Source organism: Oratosquilla oratoria, chromosome 44 (assembly GCF_046742065.1).
Source record: "Oratosquilla oratoria isolate Oo_2021 chromosome 44, ASM4674206v1, whole genome shotgun sequence".
Classification (NCBI taxonomy): domain Eukaryota; kingdom Metazoa; phylum Arthropoda; class Malacostraca; order Stomatopoda; family Squillidae; genus Oratosquilla; species Oratosquilla oratoria.
In genome coordinates this window covers 23,060,652-23,078,987 of record NC_134820.1, presented here as the reverse complement: position 1 = coordinate 23,078,987, position 18,336 = coordinate 23,060,652, and the positions used below count along the sequence as shown (strand labels likewise).

Genomic DNA, 18,336 nt, shown 5'->3' with positions numbered 1-18,336 from the left:
TGTGGTAAAGGTAGGACCATCACAAGGATGTGTCACTTTGCCATGGCTGTTCAATATGTACATGGATGGGGTGGTGCAGGAGGTAAATGCAGGGATAGTGGGCAGGGGATTGGAGATGGTTAAAGAAAATGGAGAAAGGTGGGAGGTAAGTCATTTGTTGTTTGCTGACAACACTGCACTTGTGGCAGGATCAGAGGGGGGGTTAAGGAATTAGTGATAGCATTTGGGAAGGTGTGTGACTGGAAGTTGAAGGTAAGTGTGGGTAAAAGGTGATGAGATGTACAAGGGGAGAGGATGGCAGCAAGTTAGAAGTGAGTATTAAAGGAGACAGGCTGGAGGAAGTGGATAGCTTTAGATACTTGGGATTGCATGTGGCAGGAAAGAGGAGTGGAGGTAGATTGAGAGAAGCAAGTAAGTGCCTTGGGGTATTAAAGAGTGTAATGAGAAATAGACATTAGGGAATGGATGCTAATAGAAGGTTGTACGAAGGGGTGATTGTGCTGACAGTACTGTATGGTGCAGAGACATGGAACAGAAGAGAGTGGTTAAATGTATTTTAGATGAAATGTCTGAGAAGTATTGTAGGGGTTACAAGGTTGGATAGGGTAAGGAATGATAACATGAGGAGGAGAACGGGTGGAAAAGGAGCTGGAAGATAGGGCTGATGAAAAAGTATTGGGATGGTTTGGACACATGGAAAGAATGAGTGATGAATGATTAGTAAAAGAAATGTGAAAGGCAGAGGTGGAAGAAGTGAACATGAGGGGATGACTGAGGATGAGATGGGTAAATGGAGTAAAAAGGGGAGTTGAACAAGAGCAGGATGTCTGTTGAGGAAGGAAGGGAGGAGGCAGAAAACAGGAGTGAGTGGAGAATGGGAGTGGTTATGTGTGAACAATGTTTTGATGCAGCCCAAAGGGATCTCTTCCCATCTTCAATATTACTGCACAAGGGAATAGAGAGAGAGAGATGGAGGGAGGGAGAGAGAGAGGGAGGGAGGGAGAGGGAGAGAGAGAGAGAGGGGGGGAGAAAGATAGAGAGAGGGGGGGAGAAAGAGATAGAGAGGGGAGAGAGAGATGGAGAGGGGGGAGAGATGGAGAGGGGGGGAGATAGATAGAGGGGGGGAGAAAGAGATAAGAGTGGGGGGAGAAAGATAGAGAGAGGGGAGAGAGATAGAGAGTGGGTGGGGAGAGAGAGATAGAGAGAGGGGGGAGAGAGAGATAGAGAAGGGGGGGGAAAAGAGATAGAGAGAGGAGGGAGAGAGATAGAGAGAGGGGGGAGAGATAGAGAGAGGGGGGAGAGAGAGATAGAGAGAGATAGAGAGAGGTGGGAGAGAGAGATAGAGAGAGAGGGGGGAGAGAGAGGGGGGAGGAGGAGAGGGAGGGGGCGAGAGATAGAGAGAGAGGGGGCGAGAGATAGAGAGAGGGGGGCGAGAGAGAGATAGAGAGAGGGGGGCGAGAGAGAGATAGAGAGAGGGGGGCGAGAGAGAGATAGAGAGAGGGGGCGAGAGAGATAGAAAGGGGGAGAGAGATAGAGAGAGGGGAGGGGGAGAGAGATAGAGAGAGGGGGAGGGGGAGATAGAGAGGGGGAGGGGGAGAGAGATAGAGAGGAGGGGAGAGAGATAGAGAGGGGGAGGGGGAGAGAGATAGAGAGGGAGAGAGATAGGTAGAGAAGGGGAGAGAGATAGGGAGGGGAGAGAGATAGAGAGAGGGGGAGGGGGAGAGAGATAGAGAGGGGGAGAGAGAGATAGATAGAGGGAGAGAGGGAGAGAGATAGAGAGGGGGAGAGAGAGATAGATAGAGGGGGAGAGATAGAGATAGAGGGGGAGAGAGATAGGGAAGGGGAGAGAGGGGGGAGAGAGATAGAGAGAGGGGGGAGAGAGATAGAGAGAGGGGGAGAGAAAGAGATAGAGAGGGAGAAGGAGATGGAGAGGGGGGGAGAGATGGAGAGGGAGGGGAGATAGAGAGAGGGAGGGAGAAAGAGATAAGAGTGGGGGGAGAAAGATAGAGAGAGGGGAGAGTGAAAGAGAGTGGGTGGGGGAGAGTGAAAGAGAGTGGGTGGGGGAGAGTGAGAGAGAGTGGGTGGGGAGAGAGAGATAGAGAGAAGGGGAGAGAGAGATAGAGAGACGGGGAGAGAGAGATAGAGAGACGGGGAGAGAGAGATAGAGAGAAGGGGAGAGAGAGATAGAGAGAAGGGGGGAGAGAGATAGAGAGAGGGGGAGAGAGAGATAGAGAGACGGGGAGAGAGAGAGAGAGGGGGAGAGAGAGAGGGGGAGAGAGGGAGAGAGAGAGGGGGGAGAGGGGGAGAGAGAGAGAGAGTGGGGGGAGGAGAGAGAGAGAGAGAGGGGGGGAGGAGAGAGATAGAGAGGGGGGAGGAGAGAGAGAGTGGGGGAGAGAGGGGGAGAGAGATAGAGAGAGGGGGGAGAGAGATAGATAGAGAGGGGGGAGAGAGATAGATAGAGAGGGGGAGAGAGATAGATAGAGAGGGGGAGAGAGATAGAGAGGGGGAGAGAGATAGATAGAGAGGGGGAGAGAGATAGAGAGGGGGAGAGATAGAGAGGGAGTGGGGGGAGAGATACAGAGGGAGAGCGGGGGTGAGAGAGATAGATAGAGGGGGAGATAGAGATAGAGAGAGGGGGAGAGAGATAGAAAGGGGGGAGTGATAGAGAGAGGGGGAGAGAGAGGGGGGAGAGAGGGGGGAGAGAGGGAGGAGAGAGAGGGGAGAGAGAGAAGGGGGAGAGAGAGGGAGGGACGGAGGGAGGGAGAGAGAGGGAGGGAGGGGGAGAGAGAGAGAGAGAGAGGGGGAGAGAGAGAGATAGAGAGGGGAGAGCGATAGAGATGGAGAGGGGGAGAGATGGAGAAGGGGAGAGATAGAGAGGGGGAGAAAGATAGAGAGAGGGGAGAGAGATAGAGAGTGGGTGGGGGGAGAGAGAGTGGGTGGGGAGAGAGAGAAAGAGAAGGAGGGGAGAGAGAGATAGAGAGAGGTGGGAGAGAGAGATAGAGAGAGGGGGGGGAGAGATAGAGAGAGGGGGTGGAGAGAGAGAGAGATAGAGAGAGGGGGGAGAGAGAGAGAGGGGGGAGAGAGAGAGAGAGAGAGGGGGGAGAGAGAGGGGGGGAGAGAGAGAGAGAGGGAGAGAGAGAGGGAGAGAGAGAGAGAGAGAGAGAGAGAGGGAGAGAGAGATAGAGACAGGGGGAGAGAGAGATAGAGACAGGGGGAGAGAGAGATAGAGACAGGGGGAGAGAGAGATAGAGACAGGGAGAGAGAGAGAAGGGGAGAGAGAGATAGAGAGAGAGGGGGAGAGAGATAGAGAGAGAGGGGAAGAGAGATAGAGAGGGGAGAGGGAGAGAGATATAGAGAGGGGGAGAGAGATAGAGAGAGGAGGATAGAGATAGAGAGATAGAGAGGGGGGAGAGATAGAGTGATAGAGGGGGAGAGGGAGAGATAGAGAGAGGGGGAGAGATAGAGAGAGGAAGGAGAGATAGAGAGAGAGAGGAGGGAGAGATAGAGAGAGAGAAGAGGGATAGATAGAGGAGGGAGAGATAGAGAGGGAGAGATAGAGAGAGGAGGGAGAGATAGAGAGAGGAGGGAGAGATAGAGAGAGGAGGGAGAGATAGATAGAGAGAGAGAGAGATAGAGGAGAGTGGGGGAGAGAGAGAGAGAGGGGGGAGAGAGAGAGAGAGAGGGGAGAGAGAGAGAGAGGGGGGGAGAGAGAGAGGGAGAGGGTGGGAGAGAGAGAGAGGGGGGAGAGAGAGAGAGGGAGGGAGAGAGGGGGAGAGGGTTCACTGATTTAATGAAACAGCCTTGCTGTAGATGTGCTCCATTGCTTCCGACCCAAGGCAATGGGCAAGATGCTGGGATGACCTGTCATCCAGGAGTAAAGATGAGAGGAAGGGAGGGAGGCATGGTGAATGGGGGTGGAATTGATGAGGATGAAATGGGTGAGAGGGGAATTATGCCTTTTGACTTTGGCTACCTCCCTTGTAATATCACAGTTGGAGAAGAAAAGACTGGAAATAGTGAGTTTATATATTTTGACTACTAGCTGCAGTCCTCTCCAGTAGTAAAGAATAGGAGAAGCTATTCTGTACTACTGAAGAGGACTGCAGCTAGCAGTCGAAATATATACTCATCATTTCTAGTCTTTTATTCTGCTCTGACTGTGGTATTAGTTTTGATTTACAAATATGCTACTACATTTTTCATTAGTGAACTAAGAATATGTTTCTAAATAAGTACAACCTAGACATCTCAATCTATGTCTATTGGAAGTGGGGTATCAGTAAACTTAGAATTAATTTTTCCAATGCAGAAAATTTCATTTACCTGAACTGCAGAAGTGAAAGACTGTAGGTAATGTCACGCCACTGCCTTGGTGTTGTGGTGGCTTGGAAACGATGGCATAACTTCTCTATCAAATTCTCCATCTGCTTGTCCTTCTGCACCAAATTTAGGATGTGGCTGTGTACAAACATATACAAGGTTAATAAATCATGATAAGATGAGTCTGGGGGATAAAAAATAGAATTACTGGAACTTGTACTAAACAAGTATTGTATGTATATATGTATATCTATCAGATATTTTTTATGACCGTTGCGCAGAGGATTCAAACCTACTGCTCTGGTGCCAAGAGGCTCTTAAGTCAGTGTGTATACATATATGTATATCTATTAATGTATACACACACACACACACAAGCATTGCTACTTTCCTATATAATACAATTAGGTTAATACACTCTCTCATACACATACATGGAAAAGGTATCTGACAAATTGGTACACAAAAAATTGATATGGAAGTTAGAAAATGTAAGCCTTAAAGGGAATACACTGAACTGGGTAAAAACCTTTTAAAGCAATTGATTAACGAGAACAGTAGTTAGATGTAAAGTTGGGCTGGAGAGGAGTGATTAGTGCCACCAGTAATGTTCCTATTTTATATAAATGATGAAATGGATGGATGTTGGATGGGTGAAGGGCTGCAGTGTTGCCCCTTTCCTCTATACTAAAATTAGGTATATACAATTAAGAAAACAAACGCACACACGAAAAGGCAATTTTCCCCAAAATGTGCACATACTATACTATACCCATATAGCATCCATGGTAAAACCTGTTTGCTATCCCTCCAATCTTAGTTCATCCTGAATGCATGGTAATCTCTGTGCTCTATCCAATGCTTGTGTTGGAAGTAATACAACAATCCTCAGCATCAAAACAAAGCCTGACAGCCAACCTTAGTTTACCTCCACTACTTCACTATATATTTGTTTATATATACACATATTTAGCTGTACCTTAGGATAGTTCGGAACCTCTCTTCCCCTACTCCTATTTCTGGGCTTGAAAGTCTTGAAATGATGTCTGGTAGAACATTGTACAGAGCATTACCTTTCCTTGCCAGCTCACTGAAGAACAGTTTTGATAAACCTGGAAGTAAGGAATGACTAAGTCTTTCTAGGAAGGTGGAAGGAGACATCTCATTAGGAATAACTTGAACAGAAATGACAAGGCACAAATGCACGCATGAAGATGTTGAAATTTTTTTTAATTAATGTGGTACTTATCAACACCAGGTACAATGATTCCGCACAAAATGTTTATCTCTTCAATACAAGTCAAATTCTCACACAGAGCATCGGATGCCCGATGTATGATGATTCAATGATATATCACAATACTCAGGTAATAAAATATAGTCACTGCTGATTTACTCATTCCCTTTCATTCCGACTAATAATAAACACAGAGAATGTGATCAACCCAGTTCACAGAATTCATGGGGGTCACTCAGCTACAACTACAAAATAAATATAGATGAAGTTGGATCAGTTCCAATCCCCTGTAAATACCAAAATATTAAGTCCATGCTCACACCATTTTAACCCCTTCCATACGGTGCCGCACACGTAGGCGTCATGGGGAGCGAGTGTATTCGCGAGGCTGCCATATCGGCGTCTTGATTATATTTATTGTAGTCGCCCCTCCATAATGACATTCTTTCTAATTCTTTTGTAATCTCATTTTCTATGGTTATCAAAATTCACGGGTGAAGAGAGAATGATCGATATAAGCGGTGACTATATTTTATGATGCGAGTATTATTACGACGCGTCGTACGGCTGGCATTGGTTGCTGCCACCGAGATCTAAGTCCATGACGCCTACGTGTGCGGCACCATATGGAAGGGGTTAACACTACCATCCACTCCTAAAACCATAAAAATCTACCCACCAGCAATACGAGGATCTTCATCTGTTATGCACATCGCAATGTCTGAGATCTGCCCTTTCACTTTGATCATGTCATTAAGAATCAAGTGTGTGAGCACTGTCAGGGTGTTGCGTCTCACAGATGGTACATCATCTCTCAACCTGTAATGGATTCAAACAAACATGAAGGAACTTTAAATATACGTACATACCAAAGGCTTTTTCCCCCTTACAAGGAGGTAGCCAAAAAAAACATACATACATACATATACCAAGGCTTTTTCCCCCTTCCAAGGGAGGTAGCCAAAAAGGGAAAGGCATAAAAACACTCCCACCCATTTCATCCCTAAATACACTCCACACCCCTCCCACCCTTCCTCTCATCTGAGCTAAAAAACAATGGCACAAAAACCACTCCCACCCATTCCATCCCTAACATACTCCCCTCCCCTCCACCCTCTTCCACTTTAAAATATGGGGAATAATAATACAAAAGAGACAAGGGAAAAAGGGAGGACCAATTCATTAATCCATTAGTCTGGGTCTCTCTTGCTGGAGATGCATGGCACCCAGGTAACCAGCACCAGCCCATGGATTGGCCCAAAATTCACACAAGGAAGAAATACTGTGTTGTCGTCTGGGCTGGGTAGGATGAGTCCGTTGAAGACAAGGTCTTTGGTGTCTTCTGTGTGATGGTTGCATCTGGAGCAGTTTTCATGGCCATGCCTGTTCTGTGTTGGTACAGTATTGTTTTAGTGCTGGATGGTGACTTAAATGCAATCATTCTTGTGTAGTCCTTGGATATTTCATTGGGGCAAATCTCTAAAGGGGTTTCATGGATGAGGGCGTTAGGTGGTCAGTCTTCATGTTCTTATTTTGAGATCTGAGTGTCAACGTTTTCCACCCCCTTTCTTTACAGATGTGTTGTGTGATGCAGGGGGAGGACTGTTGATGATGTTTGAGTAGTATGCTGCTGGTGTAGTGTTGAAGGCTCTGCAGAGAACTGTGCACTTATCATGTTTATGATAGGTTCTAAGGAGGGTTTTGGTTTCTGTAAGCACGTTTTACATACATACATATACCAAGGGCTTTCCAACCCCTTACACGGGGGGGGAGACAAAAAGAAAAAGGCATAGAAATCACTCCCACCCATTTCATTTCCCATATATTCCACTCCCCTCCACCCTCCTCCTATATTTGTTATCCTGAATGCTGGGAACCATGTGTGTGTGGTGTGATTCTTAAGAGCTGTTTGTAGTCTGCATTTAGTTCCTTTCTGTTTAAAAATTGTGCTAGCAACTAGTATGTTTACTTTCTTCTTGACTTTCACCGTAAGATCTTTGATGTCTGGGCAGAAGGTCATGTGAATATCAAGTGAGGAGTAGATATTTTTGTTCTTTTCCAAATGAGGGATTTGGCTATTCAATTTGACAATTATTAAGTGGTCTGGCATGAGTAATGCTAATTATAACTAAGCTATTGTTCTGGCTTGCCTAAGCAGGCTTGAGTATTACTAGCAGTTCTTTTGTAGTTGCTATGCTGGGTTACTATTGTTACGTTATCTTGATGTTATGTTCTGGTTCTAGTACTGAGAGATTACTTCTTTAGAAGTTGAACAATGCAGGTGAGAATACTGATCTTTGAGAGACCTATTTGAAGTGTCTTTAGTCCCACAAATTTGGCATCTTTTGGTTTACTCAGCCCTCAATGCTTGGTAAGAAGTTTGTTATTCATTTCTTGTTGTTGCAGATGTCTGCCATTTATGATCTTTATTGACAGCATGTCTGGGAACTTCATCAAATGCTTTGTTTATACATACATATACCAAGGCTTTCCTCCCTTACAAGGGAGGTAGCCAAAAAGGAAAAGGCATAAAATCTATGAATAATCCCTAAACAATAAAACCATATCTCTTCCCTTAGCGACTTCTGAGCCCATCTAGAGGGCATTGCTGGTTATATGGAAGCTGTGGGTCTTCTGAGTCTTGAGGCAACACAATGACGGAGCGAATGTCTACAAGGAACAATAGTCTATCTATAAACCTAAAGCTTTACCCCTTATTAGGGAGGTAGCCAAGTAAAAAGGTATTCACCCACTCCCATCCACTACCCTTCCCTCCCTCTCATCTTACCTCCTCCTGGGTGAATGGTCATCCCTGTCTCCTGCCACTACCCTGGGTCAGAGGCATTATAGCAAGACACAGTATATCCACAGCAATGTTACTTCACTTAATCAGTGACCCCTTTCAATAATAAAAGCAATAATAACAAAACTAAACATTACTCACCTTGCATAAATCATGGGTGTCCATGGCTCAATCAGGTTGGGGAAGCGGAAGGAGAGATCACCCAGGGCAATGATGATGTTAGCACGGATCACTGGCTCTGTTGCCTTCTCCAGAATAGTGAAGAGTAACTGGAGAAAAGAAATTTTAAGTGGGAATGTGTAATCACAAAAGAACGACACTTGTATCCTGACTACAAAGCAAAACCATATTTCCATGAGCAAACAAGATTAATTATTTTTTTTTTTCCAGTTACTTTCTTAATGAGAGGTACACATACCCCTTTCACCCCATCCATCCATCTCATCCTTGGTCACCCCCCTTATGTTCACTCCTTCCACACCTCTTTTACTAGTCTTTCTTCATTCATTCTTTCCATGTGTCCAAACCATCGCAATACTCTTTCATCCACCCTATCTCCCAACTCCCTTTCCACTCCTGTTCTCCTCTTCATCTCCTTGTTCCCCACTCTGTCCAGCCTAGTAACCCCATCTATTCATCTCATCCTTAGTAGCCCCCTCATGTTCACTCCTTCTACCTCTGCCTTCCACACCTATTTTACCAATCTTTTTCACTCATCCTTTCCATGAGTCCAAACCATTGTAATACTCTATAATCAACCCTAACTCCCTTTCCACCCCTGTTCTCCTCCTCACCTCATTGTTTTTCACTCTATCTAGCCTAGTAATCCTTATCATACTTCTCAGGCATCTCATCTCACACATTCAAATTCCTCCTCTCTTATATTTCATGTTTCAGCCCCCATACAATGCTGTCAGCACTATCACTCTATACAATTTCCTCTTAGCATCCATTCCCAAATGTCTATTTCTCATTACACTTTTTAATCCCCCAAGGCATTTACTTGCTTCTTTCAATCTACACTCCTCCCTTTCCTGCCACATTCGCACCCAAGTATCTAAAACTATCCACTTCCTCCAGACTCACTTCCCGTTGGCTGCCATTTATCTTTAACTTCCTTCTTTCACACACCTTCCCAAACTCTATCACTAACTTCCTCAGTCCCTCCTCTGATCTTGCTACAAGTGCAGTGTTGTCAGCAAACAACAACTGGATTATCTCCCACTCCTCTCCATTTTCTTTAACCATCTCCAATCCCCGACCTACTACTCTTGCATTTACCTCTCACACCACTCCATCCATGTATAATGTGAACAGCCAAGGTGATATAACATCCATGGCGAAATCCCACCTTTACCTCAAACCACTCACACTCCAAATACCACTACATTGACATTTCTTCCTAAACCCTCTATGCACTCATTTAAATCTATCCAAAAAAGCCTCTCTTTCCTCTACACTCTTCTCACTACCAGGCCCATATGCCCTTACAAAAACCCAAATCTCCCTTCCCAGTACAGAGGAAATCAGATGATGACAGACTTTTACCCAAAAGATTAATCAGGATCGTGACCCACCTGTAAGTTCTCCTCGCAGCAATGAGAAGACACCATCATGTACTTGGAGAGTGCAAGTGCTGCTGCAGTCTGAAGCTCTGGATCTTTGTATTTGCTGGGGTTGCTGCATACAGCAATGATCAAGGAGCTGCAAAGTGGAGTTCAAACATGGTTAAGTGAAAAATGACAAAGAAGACATTTATCTCTCTTCACATGAGCAACAACCATATTACCAATTACATATACCAATGGCTTTTTCCCCCTTACAAGGGAGGTAGCCAAAAACAAAGGCATAAAATCCACTTCCACCCATTCCATCCCCACATACTCCACTCCCATTTACCAATTAAGTAGCAAAGTATCCCAACACACCTGAAGATGGACAGTAAATTGTCATTGTACACAATTTCTTCCTCACAGATGGAACGTATGTACTCAGCTTCCATGTCATCTGCCACAGCACCAGTCAAGCCCATTTCTTCTTCCTCACCCTCCTGAGACTGTAAAAAATTAAATGTCAAAGTCAATGCTCGTGTATGTGTGATTCACCATGGTCTTGGATCACATGTTGGACTTGTGATTGATACTTATTTCCCTCCCAGAAGAGAGCACAGAGCTTATATATGACCAATCTATGGGTAATGCTGTGACCTTACACGCATACACACACCCAACTCCCTGCCTACAAGTCGGAGTAACAACTCACAGCACAGTGATACTGATATTATTTCAGCCCTGGGTGGGATTTGAACCCGGACTGCCATAGTGGCAGCCGGGAACTCTAACCACAGCACCACAAGGTGTGTAATTGATCATGCTTGTGTGTATTTGTATTTAATCCCTCATTCATAATTAAATGGTTAATCACTTTTAAATTTCTTAATGATCAGGTCAGAGTTACATGATCAATTACTTTGTGTGTACAATACATGAACATATCTACTGGGGTTTGACTGCTTATTGGTGTATAATCAATACTTTAGAGACCTGAGGATTAGAGCTATACAGCATTTATGTTCAGAGAATAATCTCCACTCACAGAGGAATATCAATCCACTTTTCAACTTTTCCTATTCCTCATTTTCATTAGATGGAATAGGAAAATTATATTACGGGTGGGGGAGAAGTCAAACCACAACCACATTCTAAGCAAATAAAACCTACCCAACTAGCCCTCCCACCTGAACATCTCAGAGATAAAGGATTACCCTGTACCCCACCACAATGGCTGAATTAAAAGCAAGGCACACACTTCTTCCAATGCAGGATCCTGAAGAATGCCTTGAATATAGTTAAGAATTATATTGTTAAGGACAGTAGTTTACTAGTGCTTCTGACCTTGTGGATGGGTGTAAGGTTGTATGTTTTGACTTGACCACATTCCTTCAAAGAGGTAAAGGACCTTTTGGTGTGTGTGTGTGTGTGTGTGTGTGTGTGTGTTTGTGTGTGTGTATATATACATATGTATGTATAGAACTAGGGTAAAATTGTTGATATATGTATGTATAGAACTAGGGGAAATTTTTTGGTATATGTATGTATAGAATTAGAGGGAAAATAAGAGGTAAAAATTACATCTATATCTATACACCAAAATGCTTCTACCCCCTTAAAAGGGAGGTAGTCCGCCAAGGCAGGTACCCACCTCCCCACCCATCCACCCTCCATTTGTTTCCCTTTTATCCTACTTCCTTGTTGATGATGGACCATTCTTGTCCCCTGTCCATTGCCTGGGTCAGACACAATGCTACACTAATGCAACACAAACAACACATTAAAGTTTCTTCCTAGAAAGTTATACCATACCATTCTTTTGGGGCTACTATTCACAAAAACAAATTAGAAAATAAAAATTCTTACATGTAACCCCTTTCATCTATCCAAGAGAGAAAACTTTTACATCAAAACCTAAGTTCTTACACTTCTGAGAACTGATGCCTCACTAGCCGAGGTGAAAGTCGACTTCCTTTTACTCTTCTTCAGCTTCTTCTTCTTCTTCTCTGCTTCCAACTCCTCCTTCAGGTAGCTCCTCCTCTTCAGCTCAGAGAAAATATAAGTGTCCAAGTGGATGTACTGCTTTAAGGCTATGTGACCCACAATGGTAAGAAATCTTGACAAGATGAATGCAGGTACAGTGAGGGGATCATCCTGCAAAGGTAAGACCATATAAACATGAGTTTATGTATGCATTTTCCCCTTTACAAGGGATGGGGTGGGGGTGACCAAGAACATATATACATATACAAGGGAGGTAGCCAAAAAACAAAGGCATAAAAACCATTCCATCCCTAATACACTCCCCTCCCCTCCACCCTCTAACCTTGGCACCTCCTGGATGACGGGTCATCCCTGCACCTTGTCCACTGCCCTGGGTCAGAAGCAGTGACTCAAGACACAAATACGGTGAGATACAAAGATGGGACACCACAAGCATAGCTCCCCTTCCCAGTACATACACATTAAACGAGTTTTAACATCTCCCTACTCAGCATCTTGTGGATGATGATGGGTCATGCCTGTCCCCCACCACACAGCTCGGGTCAAGGGCAATTCAGTTACAGTAGGACCTAACAGTCCCACTCTCATCTACTCGAAATAATTTGATCAGTTGAGAACATTCCCTTAATACTGCATCATCCATTTGCAATCTCCCTCCACTCCACATTTGTGCATTCTCTTCCCTGATGGACATTCCTTGTACATCCAAGGCCCACCTCACCTCCTTTCTGGTCTTCCTCTGAAGTTCATTCCAAATGCTTCTGCTTTCCACATGATTTTTGTTAGTCTGTTCTCACTCATTCTTTCCACATATCTAAGCCACCTCAACCCTCTTTGATCTACCCTATCCCTCACCTCCCTTTCCAATCCTCCACATTTCTCAATATCCATTCTTGAAACATCTATTACATTTCTCATATACTCCATCTGAAAAGCCATTCAAACTTCCTTATTGTCTCCCTTATTTTATAAGTGACAGTTCCATGCTTTGTGCAATGTCATGGATACAATCACTCCTTCATACAATTCTCTTTGCTATTCTTACCTCTGGGTTGTCCACTGCATTTTCTTCCTGCATGATTCGCATTGTTTTACAAAGGGCCTTTACGATTTCACCACATATAACATCTGGGTGCTCAGCAAGCTGATTGGGCACAGGAAAAACATTAGACATAAAAAAAGTTATTCTTCTACTTTTTTCTCTTAACAAACCTCACTATTCCAAGAGTCAGGAAGACTATATCATGCAGCAACTCTAACAGACATTAATCTTACAGCATAAATGGTATTGACAGCCTGAATTGCCATGGGAGAGTACATTCTGTCACTCTGCTTACTGACACCATCCACAAGAATATGACTCAACCTGGTAAAGATTTCGTGATCCTGCTGGTATCTGTAATGAGACGAGAATATTAGGTGTCTTTAGGTGGACTTATGGTATACCTATAAGAATCTTATTTACTTCCCTGAAGGGTATCCACAATTAGACTTTGGGTTCATCTATAACCCACATTTATTCAATCAAATGCATTCAAAAAATTTTGTGGGAAGTGAAATGGGTGGGAATGATTTCTGTGCCTTTTTCTTTTTGGCTACCCTCCGTGTAAGGGGGAGAAAGCCTTTGGTATATATGGATGTAAATTTTTTTGTTACTTTTTCTTTTAACCTAAATAACCATAACTGAATAAAAAATTATTTTGGGGTGTGGGCAAGTACAGTTCACTGCATATATACACTGGTTAGACTAACAGATCAAAATGTCTTTACAATGTGCTTTTATATCAAACTTATAATTACTTTTTTTTTAAGTGAATAGTTCTTGGTTTCACACAGGATGAATAGAGAGAAGTATGGTGGGAGTTATGATAGTAAAACATGAGGTGAGGAGGGGAAAGGTGGAAAGGGAGCAGGCACATATGGCTGATGAAAGAATACTGGGATGGTTTAGGCACAGAGAAAGAATGAGTGAGGAAAGACTAGCAAATAGTGTGTGGATGGCAAAGGTGGATGGAGTAAACTTGCAAGGAAGACTATGAATGAAATGGATGGATGGAGGGGGAGGGAAAGGAAACCTTGAGTGAAATGGTAACAGAGAGGAAATGAGAGAAAGTGGAATATAGCTACAGAGAGGAAATGAGAGAAAGTGGAAGATAGTTGTAAGTCAATGGAGAGAGAGATATTTTCAGTTTGGTCTGGAGATGAGAGTTCCAGTACCTCAAGATAGAGATCAGACTGATGATGGGATCTGAAAATGAGTCTCTGACATCTTTCTTCCAGGTAACCATTGCAAGTCCCATAGAGAAAGATAGAGTGTGCAGAACTACAGAAAGTAGATTCTTGTAACCTTTGTGGTGCTTGTGCAGACTCCGTCTTTGGATTGGTGACAGCTAGTTTGAGGAGTGCTAAACATGTCTCCTTCACCCGTTCAAAGTCATTCTCTCCTCGTTCTCCCAGTCCACACTTGACTAGTACAGAAATATTGCTGGACATTATGCTGACTTCAGAACTGAAAAACATAATACAGCACTCAATAAATGAAAGATAATCATGTACTAATTCCAATAATGATGTAACCACAATAACAATGAACAGCAATTATAGCGATCTTCGTGCAATGTAATGAACCAACACTTTCAGAACTTACTTGGATGCCATGGCAAGAAGAACCAAAGCTGATTTTGCTTCTTCATCTGTTGTATTGGGAATGGTCTGTGTAAACTTCTCCCACAAAACAGTGATGCAGTGTTTATTGATGTCACCTAAAATGGGTTTTTCATCACATGAGAAACAACACAAAAGTAAACTCTTATGGGAAAATGTATATATATACCTAACAAAAGCCTCTTTCTACTTGTAAAGGGAGAGTGGCCAAGTCAAAGAGCACACACACATTACATCCATAATTAAATCTATTCAACACCCCGACCAGACCAACAACTGCTTGGGTCAAAGGGAATGCAGTGAGAAACAACTTCCACACCAATGCCTGACAGGTAGAGCGGGTTTATCCCGACCACTTTTCTTCCACTCAAAATAAGTAAGAGGAAATAGCTAAATGAATCCAAAAATGTAAACTATTTATGGCAAAATTCAAACACTCCCAACAACATATTTTTATTTCTATCTTTTTTTTTTTTTTTTTTTTTTTATATAAGCCTGTTCTACCCTGAGTCCCCTGGCCCAAACTCTCACACACACACGACAGAGACGACTTATTAAAGTGGGACGAAAGAGAAACTAAAGAAAGACAGCTACAGAAGAGGCCTGAAAAAAGCTTCCCACATAGAGCGATTGATATCTGGAACAAACTAAAAGGAGAAGCAGCAAATGCCAGAACTATACACGATTTTAAGAATAAACTGGATGAGGAGAGATACGAAAACGGGTCACTATGAGCATAGCTCTCGTTCCGTAAAATACAACTAGGTAAATACACACACACACACACACTTCTAAGTACCAAAAAGCCTTTTTCCCCTTACAATGGGTTAGTCAACACGTCATACCCACCCTTCACCCAACCCACACCCATTTGATGTCTTCTCTTAGTTCCTTTTGGAAGAAGGGACATCCCCGTCCCCTGCCCATGTAAGAACAATGCAGCAAGAGACCACCTCCACAGCAAGGTCTGACATCTGAACCTGGTTTACTCGTATCACTCAGTTACATGACAACCCTTCCCTTCATCCACTCCAAAAAAATTACAGATCAGACAAGAAGAAATTCCTTCTGACCATGTTAATTCCCCATATATTCACAACCACTCTCCATTCAAACTTATCCCTCGCCCTCTCCCTTTCCTGCTTGCATTGATTATAACAATGACCCAAAACCCTAAAAGAATATCTGCACACATGATTTGGTTTAACATCGCAAACTCCCCATATCAGGAGGCTAGGACGGTGCCCCTTTCAGAGGCCTTTGTACTGTAGAATTTAATGAACCATGCCCTTGGTCCAACTCACCGGTGGCAGGGTTCGAACCATTGTCACCTTGACCTCTGTTGAAAGCAGTGACACCCTAACCCACTTGGCTAGCAAGCCTCATACAAACACATAAATTCTTCACATAGAACATCACATGAATACAATGATAAATACATTTCTATACAAGAGCCCTCAACCTTAATGACCCATCTTACATCACATATCCATTCTCTCACATCTATCTCTAGACTTACAACCTCTTATATATCATAATTTTTCCTTATCTGGGAATGCCCACCTCTTCTGTCTGTTAATTAAACAAGTTTTACATAAAGATTAAGACCAATCATCAAACATTTACTTGCCTTCATTGACAAACTGTGCTACGACTTCTTCCAGGGAAGACAACTCTCCTAATGTAGCACCAGTCACTAATGCTGTCAGGTTCTTCACCACTTGCTGGGCATGGATTCTGCATATTAAATGTACAGAGGATGAAAAATTAATCTATGTTAAATTTCAAGTCATGCAGGTGCTGATACACATTTCAATGTTTACATCTTGAATTACCCTATGAAGGGCAAAAACATTGCCACTTTGTTCTGCACGTCATAAAAGCGACTCAATAGAGTAGACAGGAGACTCTTTCTCCATTTTCTATTTCTTCCACGAGAATGCAAAAAGTAGGATTTGACTCAGCCAACCCTATATAGGGATACGAAACCTTTACATGTACATATATGTACCAAATAGTCCATGGTGATTCACTTTTAAATAAGTTGTTTTCCTCATCTTCCAGTGTAGGGTCTACTCTTTACAACTGCCAAGTGTTGTGTGTGGCTTTACACATGCACATTCTCCAACAGAGTTGGGGAACACCTTACAGTGCTGTGAAGGTTTTTCCCCCAATGGTGGGAACTGAACTTAGGCTTAGTTAGGATATGAGTTTCATACCATTACACCAGTAACCCGGTGTGTATGGGTGTTTATAAATATAATGAATAACAATAACAAAACAAATGGAGAGAGAGAGAGAGAGAGAGAGAGAGAGAGAGAGAGAGAAGAGAGAGAGAAAGAGAAGAGAGAGAGAAAGAGAAGAGAGAGAGAAAGAGAAGAGAGAGAGAGAGAGAGATCTAAGGGCTTCCCAACAACACAAATGCTAATGCTTGACAACTCCATTCAGCTGATGGGTGACCTGCAGAGTGAACAAGTTATTATTTTCAAATATCCACACTCTTAAAACGAGTCTGTGACTAACCTTTCATTGGAAGCTTCAATATTAATATACAATCTTCTGTAAGCATTGACAACAGCATCCTTGACAGTAGATTCTTTGCTCCACACCAAGACCAGCATCTTCCGTACCCCAGTCATAGCATTTAACATACCAAACTCAAATGCTGAAATCAAAGATGTTCAACTTAAAGGAAAGCAGAGAAATTTCAATAGAAAAATAGTATTCATCCACTATAACTAGCAAAATGAGCGTGGAAAATCTGGACGGAACTTGTGAGGAAGAATGAGAATGTATGTGTATGTGTGTATATATACACATATACCAAAGGCTTTTTCCCCTTTACAAGAGAGGTAGCCAAAAAACTAAGGCATAAAAACCACTCCCATCCATTCCATCTCCCGCATACTCCACTCCCATCCATCCCCTTCACTCCCTCTTATCTTGGCACCTCCTGGATGAGAGGTCATCCCTGCATCTTGCCCACATCCACATACGCAGTAACACAGACTGCTCCAAGGAAATTAAAATTGGTAATGCAATGATGGAAAATGGACCCCATATTTTTCGGTAATGCATTATCTGTCTGACAGTAAATCACCCAGCTCTGATATACACACACACACACCATGTTTCTTCCTTCTTATAATAGAGATAGCCAAATGAAAGGCACACACCCACTCCCACTTATATACTCATCCTTCAATCATCCCACACACATCCAAAATCTCAAGTCCCTTACAAAATAACCACCATGTATTTATTCACTCTCCCTAACCCCATTTCACCTAAGCTGAGCAATAATAAAAGCTCTTCATTTGTTCCATGTCAGTGAACAAAGAAGACCCAATGCTTTCAGCCTTTTCAATAGTAGATCTATGATGCAACTTATAAAAATCATCATTTCTTTCTAACTAGCAGAATTTTCACCAACTTTTTGAGAAAAGACAAATCAATTCTCTTTTATCAATCTAACCTCCCATGTTAGGGGGAAAGAGCCTTTGGTATATATATATATATATATATATATATATATATATATATATATATATATATATATATATATATATATATATATATATGTATCAATCAAACCTGTAAGAACAGAACTACAAAAGGTACAAACCTGTAACAAAGAAATGAATGGCTTCCATGATGTCTGAGATCTGTTTACTCCCGAGCAGTTGACATACAAGGGGTAAGGCTTTGTGGACAATTTCTGCAAATCCAACAGAACCCTGAAAGACAACAAATGCCCA

General features: G+C 42.9%; 1 protein-coding gene across 2 annotated transcripts in view; it reads right to left on the bottom strand.

The window, feature by feature from the left end:
• Cap-D2 (CAP-D2 condensin subunit) overlaps positions 1-18,336 on the bottom strand; it is a 40,026-nt gene that overhangs the window by 4,657 nt on the left and 17,033 nt on the right. For both annotated transcript variants that reach the window (XM_076180197.1, XM_076180198.1), the window contains 14 exons: positions 18,204-18,315; positions 17,102-17,243; positions 16,209-16,315; positions 14,562-14,676; positions 14,262-14,423; positions 13,190-13,310; positions 12,960-13,058; positions 11,837-12,064; positions 10,289-10,416; positions 9,938-10,064; positions 8,502-8,629; positions 6,237-6,376; positions 5,300-5,432; positions 4,324-4,458 (listed from right to left, as the gene is read on the bottom strand). In XM_076180197.1, the coding sequence (XP_076036312.1) occupies positions 4,324-4,458; positions 5,300-5,432; positions 6,237-6,376; positions 8,502-8,629; positions 9,938-10,064; positions 10,289-10,416; positions 11,837-12,064; positions 12,960-13,058; positions 13,190-13,310; positions 14,262-14,423; positions 14,562-14,676; positions 16,209-16,315; positions 17,102-17,243; positions 18,204-18,315 (1,877 nt within the window). The remainder of the gene's footprint in view (positions 1-4,323; positions 4,459-5,299; positions 5,433-6,236; positions 6,377-8,501; positions 8,630-9,937; positions 10,065-10,288; positions 10,417-11,836; positions 12,065-12,959; positions 13,059-13,189; positions 13,311-14,261; positions 14,424-14,561; positions 14,677-16,208; positions 16,316-17,101; positions 17,244-18,203; positions 18,316-18,336) is intronic.